General features: G+C 39.5%; 1 protein-coding gene across 1 annotated transcript; it reads right to left on the reverse strand.

The window, feature by feature from the left end:
- Positions 1–5,016: 5,016 nt before the first annotated feature.
- Positions 5,017–5,975, reverse strand: LOC123988250. The gene is made up of 2 exons (XM_046287514.1): positions 5,732–5,975; positions 5,017–5,130 (listed from the first exon to the last, which is right to left on the reverse strand). Exons 1-2 carry the CDS (start codon positions 5,973–5,975, stop codon positions 5,069–5,071), a joined length of 306 nt encoding a protein of 101 aa, XP_046143470.1. The 3' UTR covers positions 5,017–5,068.
- Positions 5,976–18,639: the final 12,664 nt, after the last annotated feature.

The following is an 18,639-nucleotide window of genomic DNA, read 5'->3' on the forward strand; positions in this document are numbered from 1 at the left end:
AATCCGACTTCGAAATGCCCTAAAAAGTATCAAATAATTTCTATTTCATTTATATCAATATTCCATAGCTATTAATAATATCTACTTAATCGTTAAATATTATACCAAATACATTTCAAAGTTTTCGGAGGCGGCGCAAAATTAAAAACTTTTCCTCTACTAGGAAGATCCTAACTCGGACGTCGGCAACCTTATGATAAATCACCCATTTGACAATTTCAAGTAAACAATATTCAACGGTAATCAGCAAACCCATTGCGAATTAACTATACTGCAATTCACGAGTGACCGCACTTAACTCGTGCAGGGAGTCTCGCGGTAACCGCCGTGGAGATCGGACGTGTCTTGAAAAGAGCCAGTTGGTTGGGATAGGGGTTTTCATTTTTGTGCTGGGGTTTTTCTTTTCCTGTGGAGTGGTCTAGGCAAGGCTTTTCCCGGGGGGGGGGGGGGGGTGTTGTCTAACACAGTCTCTTTTCCGGGGTTTTTTGTGGAAGAACCTCGGAAATATTTGGGAGAAATAGAGGAGAGTGAGGGTGTGGTCCCCCCCTGCGACATCCCGAAGTCGCAGGGAGGAGTCGTTATACTGAGTAAACCAAGAATTAAAAGCTGCGAGGTGCTAAAGAAGTTTAGGTACAAAAGTAAGAGTGAAAGTGAAGGATTAGAAGAAAGAAGAAAAGCGAGAAGATCGAAAAAGGTGGAACAATGCTCAGATGTGTTTGAGATCGAATTCTTAGAAGAGGACGTTGGAATCAAGGAGTTATTTGAATTTCTAAACAAACCCACAGAGGGTATGCGATTGGCGGACACGAAAATGGAAATAATTGGTAGTAACGAAAGAACTAGCACAGAGGGCGCCGTGGAGGAATTGGTAGCCCAACAGTTAGATTCTTATAGTAACATAGCAGTGGAAGAAGTTGGTAATACTGTAGAAGCCGTTACAGAAACGGAAAAATTTGAAACGCCACAGTTTCCGAGAACAGAAGAGGTGATCAAGGTGTTAAGTGAAGAGACCAAGAATCAGAGAAAGCGTTGCGCAGAAGACTTAGAAGAATTGATAATCGAAGGTAATAAACGTGATAGAAAGGAGGCAGAAAATATGTTAAGTAACAATAAAAAAAATTTAGAGGGAGTAGAAGGCGATCTTGACCAGGATACACCGACGAGAAATACAGCTGTAACGGCAGCGAGGTCTAGCGTGATCAGGGACAAGGAAGAAGCCACCAGTTATAAGAAGACGCCGATAAGGCAAATGAAAGAACTGCGCAAAGGTGAGAAGAAGATTTATTATGAGGAGAAACTAAAAAGTGGTGAATATATGGTGACTATTAGCTTGAAAAATAATTTCTCGAGCCGGTCAAAAAAAACTAATGCCATAAGAATATATAAGTTGCTGGATAATACACCTAGATTTATAAAGGGCTTCAAAATGGTCGGTTACAATAGAGATGAAATTACTTTTAGTGAGTTGGAGGCGGCGAACACCATGTTGAAAATGGCGGATAAAGAGGACGCAAGATTCTACGCATTCCTGCCGGATCGCAAACTGGAGAGAAAAGGTGTTATATTAGAGTGGGAGGATTCAATAGAAGAATTGAGAGACTTCGTGATGCCGGGCCAGGGAAACTACACTCTGGAAAAACTGAAGAAGAAAGTTATAAGAGAAGGGATTGTGGAGTGGGAAGAGGGCTCAGCAATTTTAATCACGTTCAAGGGTGATAGATTGCCTACGGAGCTGTGGGTTGGTGCAGGGCATATGAGTTTAAACATTAAACCATATATAGAGACTGTAAGGCAGTGTCATAATTGTTACGCCTTCGGGCATGTGTTCAAACATTGCAAGCTGTCGTATAGAAGGTGTTTAGTGTGCGCAGAAAGGGAGCACGGCAAGTGTGAGAGGCCCCCAAAGTGCCTTAATTGTGGGGGAAAACACACCAGCCTTTCCAAGCAGTGCTGGGTTTATAAAAGGAAGAGGGTCATAAAGAAGGTGATGGCCTATAAGAACGTTGCGTACGCCACTGCTAAGAATTACGTGGCGGGCCAGATGGGGGAGGTATGGGAGGACGAGGACCTGGGAAGAGATAAGGGAAGTAGAGACTTCCCAGTGCTTCAACCCAAGAAAACGGAATTTTGGGAGGGTAAGGAGGTGCCACTGGGTGAAGACCTAGAAGAAATAAGAAATACTAGAGAACAGGAAAATCCGTCTAGGATGGAAGTGAGAAGGTGGGAGTCGGTCCTCACAAAACTGAGAAGTGCTTTTCCGGATGAGGGAGCAAAAGGAAGAGGAAGAGGAAGAGGAAGACTGAGGGATTCGGAGAAGATACAGGGACATGTGCCAACAAGTCCACATACTCCCATAGAACCACAACCATCAACGAGCACAGGCATAAGCTGTTCTCGTAATCGATATGAAGAGTTACAGTGTGAGGGTGACGATGAGGGAGATGAGGCGGAGTATGTTTTTGGCAATGGCCTACCTATAGAAAGGGCAATAAAGAAATGTAGTAAAATGGAGGAGAGAGCAAATAGGGAGTTAATAGAAAAGCTTAGGAAGAAAAGAGAGGATGAATTCCTAAGTGACCTATTTAATTTGATTACTGACAAAGGCTATGAAAAAGAGGTGGAGTCCATGTTACTCAATAATAAAAAGAAGAATGAACCTACCGAAGAAGAGGAATATGCAAATTGGAACCTTATACAACATAGACCGCCTTGGTCGGTCCCAATCCCAGAAAAAACAAGAGAGAAGATTATGAGGAAAAAGAAGAGGGCTGAAGAAGCAGCAGCCGCCAGGGAGGCGCAAAAGGTGGAGTTAGAAAACATAACGATAAATGTCAGACAGAATGTGGCAAAAACAGTTGAAGAGCAGTATCAACAGGAGGAGGCTTATAGAAGAGAGAGATTGAATGAATTGATGCAGAAAATCGAGGGAAGGGTCAGAAGTAATAGGGCGAATAATCATGATCTTTAAGGACTTATACTTAAATGTGATTAGTGAGGGGTTTTCGGAGTGTAGTATGATTGTTGAAATTGTAAGTTTAAGAGTGGGTATAAAAATAAGCGTGTTCCAGGTGTATATCCGTAGTTATATTGAGAGAAATCGAAGGCTTAGGCTAGAGGCTATTGTTGTATACAGAAACTTAGTTTATTTTTTCAGTTTGTGTGTATGTAATCGAATAAGCAGAGGGAGACTTAAGGTGAGATGTAAAAGAGTTTTGTTCCTGAGGATCATAATTTTGTATGTAAGTAAGATAGGGGGGGAAAAAAGTACCCCGGCCTTACAGGTACTGAAATGTAAGTGCTGCATATTTTTTATATTTTGTGACGGTTATATTTATGCGGGACCGTTTCTGATAACAGTATTATAGTGGTGGGTGAGTGTGTTAGTCGTTGGTTACTACATGTTTATTGGGGAAAAAATGGATCGTTTTAGTAATAAAATATGTGATCATTATAGGGGAGTCTTTTCATATGGCAACCTGTTTCCTGTGATGAGTGGAAGGCGTAGAGATACTTTCGACAGACCCTGGAGGGTCAGGAAATGGATTTGTTTAATATATCAGAAATGGCAGGGACGTTTGATTTGGGTAAGTCCTGTATAGGAATCTGGAATGCGAGGAATGTAAAGGGGAAAATAGGGGAAATTAAAGAACATATTAAGAATTTCGATATCTTTGGAATAACGGAGACCTGGTTGACAAAAAAGGACAGGTTTGTTATCCCAGGATACAACATTATTAGAAGTGAAATCCGGGAGGGTAAAAGGGGGGGTGGAGTTGCAATTGTTTTAGAAGAGAACATTAAGGGCACAGACTCCTTCGAGGCCTCCTCCGAATCGATGTAAGCGCCATTGGAAAGAATCGGCCAATCATGAAAATAGTTAATTGATAAATTTGACATTTGACGGTGTGACATCTAACGTCATTATGCAGAATAAGAAACGAAAGTGAGGTGGCGTAGTTATCGAATCACATCATTTGAAAGTTCTGTCGCGGTGTTGCCACATCTGTGACAATCCTGACCATCTAGCAAAATGAATTCACTCGAGCCGAGTGAGATTTTAATTCCAGGCGGACATAGAAAAGGACAGCGCGATAGAAAGAGAAGGAGTATCATGAATGAAACAACGTAGTACCGATCGGCAGAAATATATATGTCGAGTCACACGCCACGACAGATTCGATGAGACTCTGTAATACACATAACGTACGCGACTATAAAACTTATACGAATAAAAACTACATGGCATTAATAATTTCAGAAAAGGAATGGAAAATAAACAGATGTAAATTGATCTATATATACAATTTATTCATTGAAATATTTGCAATATAGGTATAGAAATAATAATTGGCCGCCCGTCGCCCGCCGCCCGCCGCTCGCTTCGGCCTCTTCTTTCTCCGCGGCGTCTGCATCGTCGATTACCATGACAGCCATCCCAGTCATGGCTATGGTATTGAATTTTTTTTTAACTGAAATATAATAATGAATGTTTTATAAGAAAAAAAAGCAATCATGGAAATTCAGTGGCTACTGTTGTAGACATAATTTCCATTTCACGAAAAATCCAATTCTGCCACATTTATTACATAGAAGAATCAACGCTTTTACTTACTTGCGACGTTGACGGCCAAGGATTCTCCTTTCTCTTCCCTTTTATCCGACTTCGTTCCTTAGACCTCTTTCTCCTGTTTCTTCTATCCTCTTTCTTTTCTTCTTCTTCTTCCTCGTCCATCTGTGAAGAAAGTAATTTATGTATAGATAACGTAATATTAATTATGTAACATTATACTTGCCGATTATACGTGATCAGACAGCATATTTGCATTCCATTTGTCCTGGTAGGTAATGCTTTCTTAAATATACCTATATATAATTTTTTAATTTATTTCGAGAAGAGGAAAATGCTGTTTTTAATTTCTCAACGACAAAAATGTTCATGCAAAGATGAATGAAGATGAATGAAGATAAATATTGAAAAAAGAAAAAGTTAATGGAAATAGATGATATAGGACATTAATAATTTCATGAAGGGAATAAGAAAAAAATTGTTTCAGCTGAAAAAATAAATTTAGAGTTCTAAGCTCGCTTCGCTCCAAAAAACCTCTTCTCGGGAATCCTTTCTTCGAAAATCTGTAACAAATTAAGAAATATAGTATGGCATCGCGTAACTCACGAAATCGTATGATCCGCGAGTACAATTGCTATTTCATGCAACTGTGAACCACCAACAGAGTCAGTGTTACTACACTTTACAGTGCAGTGCGACGCCGGACAGTAACAGTATTTTTTATTACTGTCCGCATAAGACCTTTTTTGATTTTTCAAAGGTCACTCTATTTTGAAATGTGTATATCAGCGTCGAACAACTCGCGAGATCGTATGATCCGCGAGTACAATTGCTATTTCATGCAATTGTGAACCACCAACAGAGTCAGTATTACTGCACTTTACAGTGCAGTGCGACGCCGGACAGTAGCAGTATTCGTGCTACTTTCTGAGAGAGACCTTTTGCGCTTTTCTAAGCTTGCTCTCTCCTCTGTTATAAATTGAGGCTCCCGAATGGGCATTCCCCTATTATACCGGCTATCTATTAATTCCGGTAACATGCACAATAAATAAAATTGAATTAATTTTGGCTCCATATTGTTTTGCCAAAAGTTATTGTCTCTATCGACTCTAATGTACTTTAACCCTTTTCGGGTCCAAATACAAAATAAGCAATATTTTCTACCTGTGACATGTAATTGTCCTTGTACTTGGTAGTAATAGTAGTGGTTCCTGTTCAATGAATTTCCTTCTGCGTCTGCAAATATACGCCGAATAACTGCAACACTTTTGATTGCCTCCTCCGGCAATAGATTCTCCGCCGTTTTCGGATATTTGATTTCCACAATGCCCTCTTCGTTTATAAGTCCATCTGGCGAAGCTCCTAAGAACGGGATGGCACTATCAATAAATTTGCACAGATGGCACATTCTTTAATTTCCACACCGATGCACACACTTAGTTCTTCACGTGCGAATTTTTCGCATTCCTGTCCATATTGTACTGCAGGTGCACTAATCAGTCGTGGATACACTAACGACTTCACTGAATTTCCACAGAGCGTACCAATTCGACGACGGCATATTCTTCCAAAATTAGAGGCCGTCAATAATTTAGACTTGTAATTCAACCATCTCGGATTTTTCGCTTGACCGATGGTTTCTTCTTCAATGGCATCTCTTCTATTTTGCCAATTCTGTAACATTTCCATATGTTTTTTTTCCTCTAATTCATAAATATTGTTAGCCATATCCGGCTTTTCAGCGTTTGGTCCGTAATTGGAATCCTTTTCAGAACGGAATTGTTTCCGCACGTGCTTTGTAATTTTGTTTTCCTTTCTCTTTTCACTGTATTTCTCATTTTATTTCTTCCTTCTATTTTCTATTTTGCGTAAAATAACGGGCGGTTTCTTGTTCATCGCCGTATTCAGACGCGACAACACTTGTTTTGTGTTATACTGTAGGACAGCAGCAGCACATCTTCCCGTGTAAGATCCTCTCTCTCCGAAATTCAATCTTTTGCCTCCTGTATATTTTGCAATGATTCCGTTGAAACTTTCGACGGCATTATTGTTGCTGTTATACAGCAAACTCTCAGCATGCCCCAACAGAGGTCGAAGTATTTCTTTGATTTGTTCGTACACTCCCATCTTCATCAATTCGGGAACAATGTTCTTTTCATCCTTTTTACTCATTCCATCGCAGAAGTATTGTAGTTTTGAACAATCTGCGTGTTCACCAACAACGTGGCTAGGAACATTGTGTATGTCGGCATACAAATTCTTAATTTTCTCAGCGGTTGTTACTTGCTGACTGTATCTGAACTCTGCGGCTTTCACTATGTCCGCACGCATTCGCCGAATGTTGCTTTCAACGATTCTTCTCAATGGACCAGGTGTTGTCATCTTTACAATTTCTTTCATTTTTCTGCAAAAGTTTCTCAACAAATGATTTGTGCATTCAATTTTTTTTACACGAATCTGCGTTTTATATGGATCCGCATCTATAATTTTTTTATAAACGCTGCTGTCCCCATCAGCAATCAGTGTTGAATAAATCAGCCCACGTTTTTCTACGCTGGTCTTGAAGCCTTCGACTATAGCGTCACTTTCCATCGCCGTTGATGCTTGGCTTGCGCTCCAATTTTTGAAACAGGTGTGTTTCCGTGGCTCTTCTTTCTTTTTCGCAGCACATCGACAAATCCGGCACACCTTGTTTCTCACACCGATAAATAAAACTTTCTTCGTATGGTATCCAATTATAACGCCGACTCCAGACGCGGAATCATACGTTCCAGTCCGATATGATCGTTTCATCCAGCTTCCATCGGCCACAACGGGGATGTGAGGGATTCCAAATCCAGGAACAATATCGCCTCTTTCAATGGCCAAGCGTTTTCTTCCTCTGCCGCTGCTACCATCTCTTCTTCTGCAGCAACAATTAGTGCTTTCACGATTTTATCGTGATGCTTTCTAAATTCTTTCTTCGACATGGAGGGTATGTTCATCGCTGCTAGGAACTCCTCCATTTGGGCATAACTGCCTCCATTCACAAATGTTCCAGCAACTGCACACTGGTTTGTTTCCATTTTATTGCTATCGTCAGGTTCACTGTGGATTTCACCTTTATATTTGCACATCTCGCATATTACACTGAGGGTCCTCAGGCCCGACCGTTTCATGCCGGTTATTTTTAGGTGTCTAATTCCACAGTCCTCCCTGTTTCTAGCATGGTCGCCTATTTTCTGAAATTCAGCAAAAATGTGCTGCATATCCACGATACTGAAGCCATTTGGTATACAGAATTGTTCTTCAGGCTCGTTCGTTACAACTTTCTGTATCATTAATTCTTCATTCTCTGAACTTGTGCCTTCAATATTTTTCCCATCTTCTGCATTGTTTCTTTCTTCAATTGCAAACAATTCATTCGTCGTTTCTTCAAAAATTTCCTTACAATTTGCCGTATTCTGAAGAGCTAACCGCCGCCTTCTTTCGCGGCATGCTCTTTTTTTCGAGTATCTTCTCGTATGAACTGTTAATTTTGGCCGTCGACTTGTATTTCCCATCACACATTGATGTTCGCATTCATTTCTCCTATCTTCAATCACTTCAATCGTGATAACATTTTCACTATCACTCATTGTCACTATCACACAACAATATTCACCTATCACTTCACACTTTCGAAGCTTTGAAATAAATTCAATGATGTTATCTATTTCTTGCTTCGAATGCAACTGTCGCGAAAACGTAAAATGCAGTACGGAGAAACATAGGGCACCGTGGTGGGGAGTGTTTATGAGGACTACGAAAAATAAACAACAATGACGTCAATATTTATTAAAAAAGAACTTCTCAAGTTGTATTCATTTATAATATTATGATTTTAAATTATTAAAAAAATATATAACACGAAAATAAAAATTCAAACCGTAAAATTAGAAATTACAAATTAGGAAAGGGTCTATTTTATAAAACAGTGAACACGCTCCTGATCCCTACCAACATGCGAGTGGTTTCAGCATCAACGACAAAAGACAATCAAAAGGCAAGATGTCAGACCAGGAGGTGCGTATAATCGGCCAGTAAAATATTATATTGTAACGTGAAACGTTTATCACGTGAATATGTCTAGAATGGTATGGCGACATTGACATGGGAATATTTATCGAATAGACTATTGTATCGATATGTCTCGAATGTTCTCCGAGGATCTTTTGTATCGATGGCTATAAATTAAGAGCGGAGTTTAAACCATCTGCGTGTACGCTCGTATTATAAAATAAACAAAGCCTAAAGTTGTAAACCCCTCGACATGGGTGATCGAGCTGAGAGAAGGCCGGAAATCCGGAGAATGGAATAGTTTCACTTAGTAAATTCCTAAAAGACAAATTTATGATAGACCATAGCTAATTCGTTGTTTTCGACCAAGTCACGAACGGTCCTTAAAAGTAACGAAGTCTTTTCGATATCCTGTCTTTTCATGCACTCTAAGAGGGTCGTAAATTTCCTCAAGAGTTGCCTTTGGCAAGTACAAGGTCTTGTCTTTTCCTATTTTCTCTGGGTCCCACGCTTTCTCGTAGCACATGTGCGCTGCAACGTTCTAGCGTCTTGGCGGAGCGCCTCCACTTCCACGCGCCTGAGGGTGGACCACAGCCAGGAGAAGGGGCCCACGCGAGACGGGGTGGACTCCTCCACCATTTGGACGAGGGATGATCCTGAGGGAGGATCCAGGATCCATCAAGGAAGGGGAATCGACCGACGACGCGCGAAGATCTCCTCCGCCAAGCGTTGAACGTTCAGAATGATTTTGTCGCTTGACTCTGCAAAGTTGTTCTCACGCCGAAAATCAATATCATACTTGATTGAAACAGCTTGATTAAGTTCTTAAGATTAAACTATAATCAACAGTGAACATAGTTTATTTGTTTTATTTTCGCGCCTTGCGAGCGGAGCGCCTTCGCGCTCCACGAATCACCTTACCTGCGCCCAATTCCCCAGAAATCCCTATACACCGTGAACGGACACGCAACAATATCATTATATTACGTTATTTATATATCAAATACTGTATTTACAGATGGAAATTGTGAAAAAAGATGAGGAGGAGAGGACAGAAAGCAAAACTGAAAAGAAAGAAGAACAAAAGGAGGAAAAAGGAGGAGAGGAAAAAAAACAGGAAAAGGAGAAGGCGTCAACGTCAAAAGTAAGTAAAAATTTTTCTATGTAATAAATGTGAAAGAATTAGATTTTCGTGAAACGGAAATCATTTTTACAGTAGTAACAAATGAATTTATACGATTACTTTTTGTTTTTTAATAATGTCAGAATCCTACATAATCGAATATATAAATTCATCATTATATTTCAGATCAAAAAAATGTTAAAGAAATTGATATACGCCGGCAATCGAGGCGGCCATCGCGGCGGCAGGGGTCGCGGCGGCTGGGGCCGCGGCGGAAGGGGCCGCGGAGGACGAGGGGGCCGCCGTGGAGGAGGGTCTTATGTATTCAATTTCATAAATTAAAAATAAAAATTATAGAATATTAAACATCTGTTTATTTATTATTCCCTTCGTAGCGGATCTCCGGCGAATAATCGCGACGGACGGACCCGCGGGCGAGAAAGACAAAACCGATGCCGTTCCGTGCGACAAAACACGGTCCCTCTCGCCACGCCATCGGTATCGTTATCTTGCTTTCTCACTCGCACTCGTACGCATTACGCCCAGGCCTTCCAAGCTCCACTCTTGTGAACTTGATGCAAATTTTAACTCGGCGCAGAAAATCCAGGCAGCGCTGATGTCGCTTCTCTACATGCATACCTTGTATCACTGATTTTAACATACACAACTAAAGATATCGTGACGTCATGTTTCCGCGAAATTTGTCGCCGCGTTTTTCAATTGTTTCAAAATTTAAAGAGACTGAAGAAATATGGCGCACAGTGGGTGACAGTGGTGACAGAATTTCCAGGTTAGTGAATTCCATTATTATAATTATTACTATTATTATTGTCATTACTATTGCTATTATCATTATGACTATTATTATTATTTAAAAAGATGTTTTTTTTTATTTTTTCTACGTTTTTAGGTTTTTCAATAACTTCTGCTGATGAGATGCAGCAACAGGAGGAGAAGATAGAAATTAAGTAAGTACAGAATTTTTTTAAATTGTTACTGAAAGCATTAACTGTTTACATTGCTGTTTTAGTAATATATTTAATTTTAATTATTAAAATGTATCTTAAAAGAAGGAGAAAGAAAATATGCAGTATCAGAGGGTGTATTAACGAAAACAGCAGGATGTTCTTCTTCCCCCAAGAGAGAAAGGATAAGAAGAGGATGGCACAGTAGGTGGAAGTATGTGACAACCCAAAGTCTGTGCTTCCACCTGAAAACTGAAATTCCAGGTGGTCTGTAGCAGCTACTTTAAAGAAAAATACTTCATGAGGAAAAGATTAACATCAGCAGTTCCAACACTGAACTTATTTGGTAATAACTCTTATATACTTTTTATAGCATATGTAAATAATTGTTAATGAAAACTATTATTACAGAGGCTGTAATAAATATTGCATATCAGAGGCTGCCTCTATTAAAATAGAGAAGAAATGAAATGAAGAAGAAGATTGTAAGTATTCAGTTTACATATACAATATATAAAACCATTAACATAGTATTAATATATTAAGTATAATCTGTGAGCAGAGTGTGTGTTTTATTGTATGTACTATATGATTGTGATTAATTGTATATTATTATTGATATATATATATTCATTATATTTTTGTAAAAATTTAATATATTTTCTTTATTATACATATATTGTTGTCATTTTTCCCCTTTCATTATTTTTATTTTTGAAAGTTTTGAATAAGTAAGACCATGCACACGTATATAGGGACCATATGCTTGTGTGTGTGTACCTCACCGATATCATCTATATGTGTTTGTATCGACACCAGCGCTGCCTGGATTTTCTGCGCCAAACTAATTTTAGTTACAGCATTAAATACGGGAGTTTGGAGGGCCTGATTACGCCGTCCGCGCGATCAACTGTCACCGGCGAGCATTGGCCGCCGATTATTTGTTTTCTATTTATAGACGCGTTTAGAATTACTGTAAGAGTTAGTCATCACCTTCTTGAAATTATTAATGACCTGTAGTTTTCATTCCTATAAGTTTGATGGTCGCGTACGTTATGTGTATTATTTCGTAAAATATTGCGAAATATGCAAGTTTTATAATTCATTTCTGTGGCGTATCTCTAATTGCATTGTTAAAAAAACATGATTATAAATATGAATAAAAAAGTTTTATGGTTGCACACATTAATATATGTATTGTTTCATTCTCGGACCTCTTTCTCGGCTAGAGCTGATTCATTGTGCTGATGATTAGAATTGTAACAGATGTGAACATTGCGTTGTGTACGTTGCGGCAACTATGCCTTACTTGTGGCTATATTCGCGTGGCCGTTGGTGGTGTCAAATTAGAATTTACATTTATCGACTGATTTGTGTTTTTATCGACCCTGATGATAACGTGGTCAAATATACCATCAATGCCTCTGACGGAAAATCATTGAACTATTCTTATGTCTATTTTACGTCTGATGCGTGCAAATCGTAGAATCGATTTTACGTCTTCCAGAAGTGATAAATTGTGAAAAATCGAATTTCAGTGATATTGTGCTAGTTTAAGGAAAGTCGTCATTAAATCGTCCAATATTGGCTAAAATGCAGCCGAACGCAGCATTCGACAGCCATGTTGTTTGCTTACAACAGCGTCTGTCTGAATCTTACAATTTCGAAAATACGATTTTTCTCAACGTATGGTGTTTATTAGCGTTCAAGCGGACCAGACCGACCTGTACCGAAGTCTACCCGTGTGTGCTGTACTCGCCAAAATTTTATTTATGCAATTATCAAGACGAAAAATCGATTCTACGAAATTGAATGTCTCTCTCGCCCATGGCGTATACGTGCATGCTTTCCGTTGATTGTGTGAGTGCACGCATACAGGTCATGGCACAAGGAGTCTGTGCCCTTAAGTTTGCTGTTAGAAAGGATGTAGAATGGAAAGGTATGGGTAGGGAATGCTTAGGAGTGTCTCTTAGGTTAGGAGGAAGGGAATTGGACATTATATTGATATATAGGTGCCCAGGGGGCCCCTGGTGTAAAGAGGACTGGCTGGGACTTTTTAAAAATAAAAGAGTGGGTATAGACACAATCATCATGGGGGATTTCAATGCTAGAAGTAGAACGTGGAACTGTGGTACGGATAGTAGAGAGGGAGCTTTATTGGAGGAGGTGGTTAGGGAATTTGAGATGTTTGTTATCAACACAAACACAAACTCTAGGGTTGGTACTGGGGGTCGTCCCCCATCAAACTTAGATTTGTTTTTAGGAACACATAATATTATGGATATTTCTCAGGTTTTTGAGGAAGGTGAAACAATGGGATCTGATCACCAAGTAGTGTGCCTTAGGTGTAATAATGATTTATGGGAAAGTCATATAGAAAAAAGAGCAACTACGAGAAAATATAAAGAAGACAAAATAAACTGGAATATATATTCTATGTTGTCATTAGAACAAGGTTTGAGTTTAAAAAATAAATGGGAATTAGAAGGTTGGGAGGGTTGCGATGTTGATTTAAGATGTGAGGAAATAACTAATGTAATTATAAAGATCATAGAGTACGCAGGGTCTAGTGGTTACAGGAGGTCGCAAGATAGTAAAAAAACAAAGGACCGAAGTAGTAATGTGAAAAAGAAAAATAAAACTAATAGACAATTATGGTGGGACCAAGATTGTAATGATGCAAAGCAGGATAGGAGGATGGATGTTAGAAATTTTGTTAAGAGGCCCACACAAGAGAGCTGGGTAGTTCTCAGGGAGGCGGAAAAGAAAATGAAAAAAATAGTAGAAGAAAAAAAAGCTAAGGCCTGGGATGACTTTGCAAAATCAATAGACTGTTTCACCAGCTCCAAGGAAGCATGGCATAAGATTAAGCAAATCAGGCGTGGGGTGGAGAAAGCGGGGTGCAGTTTATTATCAGCTGATGAAATAATAGACTTAGAGAAACTGGAAATCAACAAAATTTTTTGTAATCCAGAAGAAGGTAGTCAGGATAGTGAAAAGTTTAGTAGTACCCCTGAGCCTATGCGTAGTAATATAAACACAGGATACTGTGAAGAGGGCTGCCTGGAGGAGGAAGCCCCCTTTGAATACTGGGAGCTTGGAAATGTACTTGATGAGGCAAAAAAAAATTCAGCCCCCGGGGAAGATGGTATATCATATGTTTTTATTAAGAATTTAGATGAGACAATGAAAAAATGTATCTTGGATCTTTACAATTGGATATGGATAAGGGGTCTTATTCCAAAAAAATGGAAACAGGTACTTGGCAAATTTTTGGACAAGCCTGGATAAAAAGCATTACGCCCCATATCCTTGATTAATTGTTTAGGAAAACTCCTAGAAAAATTGGTAAAGAATAGACTGAGCGATTGGGCTGATAAAATAGGCTTAATAGATGAAAGACAGAGTGGGTTTAGAAAAGGAAGATCAACAATGGATAATTTGACCACCGTGGTCTTGGATATCAAGACGGCTTTTAAGAATAGGAATGAGGTCTTGGCGGCTTTTGTTGATGTGAAAGCGGCCTATGATCACGTTATCCATTCAAAATTATTGAGTTTATTGAATAGGAAGGGCTGCCCGAATAGGCTGTGGAGTTTTGTACGGAACTGGGTGTCTAATAGGAAAGCAACGGTTTTTAGAAGTTTCTCGAGGGAGGTTAAAGGTAGGATTAAGATGGGTCTCCCCCAAGGGTCTGTGCTGAGCCCAATTTTATACAAAAGTTACACAGCTGATATCGTAGAGGTAGTTGAAGAATGTGGGGTTAAAGTATTACTGTATGCGCATGATATTTTAGTATATGCTATTGGTGAGTCGATTGCTGAGAATAGAGTCAGGATAGAAAAAGCGCTGGATGTTTTAATAAAAAATTCGAAACAAATAGGCCTTTTCTTGGCGGAGGAGAAGTCGAACGTGGTTAATTTTTCAAGGCTGAAAAATAGGAGTAGAAACGCAGTTAAAGTCAGGGTAGGAGAGAGAGAAATAGAAGGGGAAAGTCAAACCCGTTTTTTGGGAATGATCCTCGACCAAAATTTAAACTTTGGAAAACACATAGAGATGGTTGTAGATAAAGTCAAAAAGCGGCTGAACATTTTGAGGTTTATTGCGGGAGTAAAAAAGGGTGTGAAACCAGACACAATGTTACTGTTTTTTAAGGGGCTGATTAGAGCAGTTATAGAGTACGAAATTTTTCTGTACTTCTGAGAAAATAAGAAAGTAATAGATAAAATCATGAAACTTCATAATGCGGGAATTAGGATAGCTATGGGATACAGAATTACCACCCCTATAAACCTTATGAACGTGGAGGCGGGAATTATGGACCTGGAATCAAGGGCGGAAGTCCTTTTGGAGAGATACCTATTGAAACAACGCATAAGGGGGAGGGGTATAGTGTTGGATAATCTTCAAAAATCTTTGGTGGTTAGGGATGAGGAGCTTCTAGACGAAATGGACCCATGGAGTAGGGCATGGTGTCGAACGGAAAGGTTCGTGTCTAGAGCACAGGGTGTAAGTTTACAAAGATCTGAGAGGAGGGAAATAGGAAGTTTTTTAGATAAGGGACTTATAAAAGTAGAGTGGGATTCGGGTAAAAAGAGAGTAGATCTTCCTATAGAGGACAATGTACTATTAAAGGAAATCAAAGAGAGTATTTGGGGCAAGGATAACAAGACGAGTACTATCTGCTTATATACAGATGGATCTAAAAGAAGTTTTGCTGATTCAACTGGGGCGGGGATGGCAGCGTGCATAGATGATAATCAGTGGAGTGAGGAAGGGTGGTCTTTAAATGCGGCATGCTCTGTGTTCTCGGCTGAGACCTTTGCAATCTGGCAGGCGGTAAAAAAAGCGAGGGTTTTAGGGAGGAATGTAAATACGAATTTACTGATCTTATCGGATTCTGCTAGTGTCTTAAAAAAGGTAGCAAATCTTAAAAAAAAAGTGGGGGATAACCCCTGGATAATTGAAATAATAAGAGAAATAATAGCTATGGAGAGGGAGGATAGGGATAGAGATAAGGGGTGGGGAAATGAAATAAATCCGCCAAGGTTGGCCTTGGCATGGATACCGAGTCACGTTGGAATCGAGGGTAATGAGCGTGCAGATTTTCAGTCGGGTGAGGCTACTTTAGGAGAGGAGGGTTTCGAATATGGGATTCCAGAAAGGGATATAGTTAATTATATTATGGAGGAGGCTTGGATTAGAAGCCATGAAAGACTTAGAAGAATAGGGGAATTTAAGGGAGTAAAATACTTTGCGGCAGAGAATAATAATTGGGGTGCAAAAAAACCATGGTTTGATAGTATCAAAGGCATGGACCGAGGTGACCTAGTTAGACTAAGTAGAATCAGAGCAAATCATTTTAACTTGGGGGAATCTTTATTTAGAAAAAATTTAACGCAGGATAAGAAATGTACTTGTGGGGCGGCCCTGGAGAGTTTGGAGCACGTTATATGGGAGTGTGATAGATTTTATAACCATAGACAAGTTTTAAATAAGTTTTTGTTGGATAAAGGATGCGAAGAGGGAGAAGACGTGCAGGGAATGATTTTAAGAGGGGATTTGGGTGTACAAAAAAGAGTTTCCAGATTCCTCGACAGGCTTAAGAAAATCATCTAACAAAATAATTCTTACAAAGTCATCTACGCTTTCCCTCATGGGAAGCCATGACCCTGGGAAAGAACTCTTATTCAGATTATGAAACATAGCTTGAAGTATGAGATATGAGAATGTGTCAGAAATTAGGAGAGAAGGTCAGCGCCGGTACGAAAATTTTTGTAAGACCTCTCGTTAGGAAGGTTAGAGTGTAAAAACATAAAGGCGTTTGTTATGTTGTTTTGAAGTATTTAATGTAACTATTTGGTAAACTCTTTGTAATAATGATATCGGGCAATATAGGGGGTTATCCCCCTGAAACGCCATCTTGGGTTACTCCCAAGAAAACTCAAAATACATATGTTGCGTGTCCGTTCACGGTGTATAGGGATTTCTGGGGAATTGGGCGCAGGTAAGGTGATTCGTGGAGCGCGAAGGCGCTCCGCTCGCAAGGCGCGAAAATAAAACAAATAAACTATGTTCACTGTTGATTATAGTTTAATCTCAAGAACTTAATCAAACTGTTTCAATCAAGTATGATATTGATTTTCGGCGTGAGAACAACTTTGCAGAGTCAAGCGACAAAATCATTCTGCACGTTCTACGCTTAGCGGAGGAGATCTTCGCGCGTCGTCGGTCGATTCCCCTTCCTTGATGGATCCTGGATCCTCCCTCAGGATCATCCCTCGTCCAATGGTGGAGGAGTCCACCCCGTCTCGCGTGGGCCCCTTCTCCTGGCTGTGGTCCACCCTCAGGCGCGTGGAAGTGGAGGCGCTCCGCCAAGACGCTAGAACGTTGCAGCGCACATGTGCTACGAGAAAGCGTGGGACCCAGAGAAAATAGGAAAAGACAAGACCTTGTACTTGCCAAAGGCAACTCTTGAGGAAATTTACGACCCTCTTAGAGTGCATGAAAAGACAGGATATCGAAAAGACTTCGTTACTTTTAAGGACCGTTCGTGACTTGGTCGAAAACAACGAATTAGCTATGGTCTATCATAAATTTGTCTTTTAGGAATTTACTAAGTGAAACTATTCCATTCTCTGGATTTCCGGCCTTCTCTCAGCTCGATCACCCATGTCGAGGGGTTTACAACTTTAGGCTTTGTTTATTTTATAATACGAGCGTACACGCAGATGGTTTAAACTCCGCTCTTAATTTATAGCCATCGATACAAAAGATCCTCGAAGAACATTCGAGACATATCGATACAATAGTCTATTCGATAAATATTCCCATGTCAATGTCGCCATACCATTCTAGACATATTCACGTGATAAACGTTTCACGTTACACATACATACAACTCGCGCAGCTAGTGACCTACTGAGGTCTAGGGAGATTTTTAATAGTGCGTGTGATTCCCCTCTACAGCTTGCTTCTTACTTTGCGTTCACATCATTTTTTTTTTGCGGCAAATAATAGGAATTTCATTGGATCGTGAAACTTTACAATATCATCACCGGTTATCAGTTATCGTACGCCATATATTTCTGCCCACCATTTATATGATCGCAAAGTATAATAAGAAGCCAGCTGGAGAGGAGAATAACACACGTTATTAAAAATCACTCTAGACCTAGTGACCGGCGCGAGTTAAGTATGGTCTCTTCTGAACTGCAATATAGTGCATGTCCATCAGGAGTGCTGCCAATTTCTCATACAATCGTTACAATTACAAATATTTTCAGCCGGACCCATAATTTTTCTCTTACGACTTATTAAATAACCAAGTTTGCCATACCGCAATCAAATCGCTATTGGCAGTATATTCGGGTATTTTTAATTTTGCGCCGCCTCCGAAAACTTTGAAATGTATTTGGTATCCTATTTAACTATTAAGTAGATATTATTAATAGCTATAGAATATTGGTATAAATGAAATAGAAATTATTTGATACTTTTTAGGGCATTTCGAAGTCGGATTTGTTTTTGTTAATAATTATTTTATTTGCGATAAAAGTCGTTAGAAATGAAAAAATACAAAATGTCTTTTTAACAGGACCAAGTGGGAGAAATACTCTACAAGATGCAAAAGGTTTCGTATCGATTGGTCCATCCATCTCGAAATAATCGGTGGACATACACTGAATGTACGTCAAACAGTATGTTTTTTGCAATAAAAATCGTTCGAATAGAAAAAATTCAAAATGTTTTTTGAACGGGACCAATCGGGAGACATACTCTATAAGATGCAAAAGGTTTCGTTCCGATTGGTCCATCCGTCTCAGCGTAATCGGCGAACATACATTTAGAAAAAAAAGTCGTTAGGAATGAAAAAATCCAAAATATTTTGTTTACGGGATCAATGGGGAATTATACTCTACAAGACGCAAAAAGTTTCGTTCCGA

This window comes from Osmia bicornis, chromosome 10 (assembly GCF_907164935.1).
Source record: "Osmia bicornis bicornis chromosome 10, iOsmBic2.1, whole genome shotgun sequence".
Lineage (NCBI taxonomy): Eukaryota > Metazoa > Arthropoda > Insecta > Hymenoptera > Megachilidae > Osmia > Osmia bicornis.

Coding starts and splice junctions, on each gene's coding strand:
- LOC123988250 (XM_046287514.1), bottom strand. CDS start 5,975: ATGTGCCATCTGTGCAAATTTATTGATAGTGCCATCCCGTTCTTAGGA. Junction 5,131..5,731: donor AGGACAATTACATGTCACAG/GTAGAAAATATT, acceptor AATTTGTTACAG/ATTTTCGAAGAAAGGATTCC.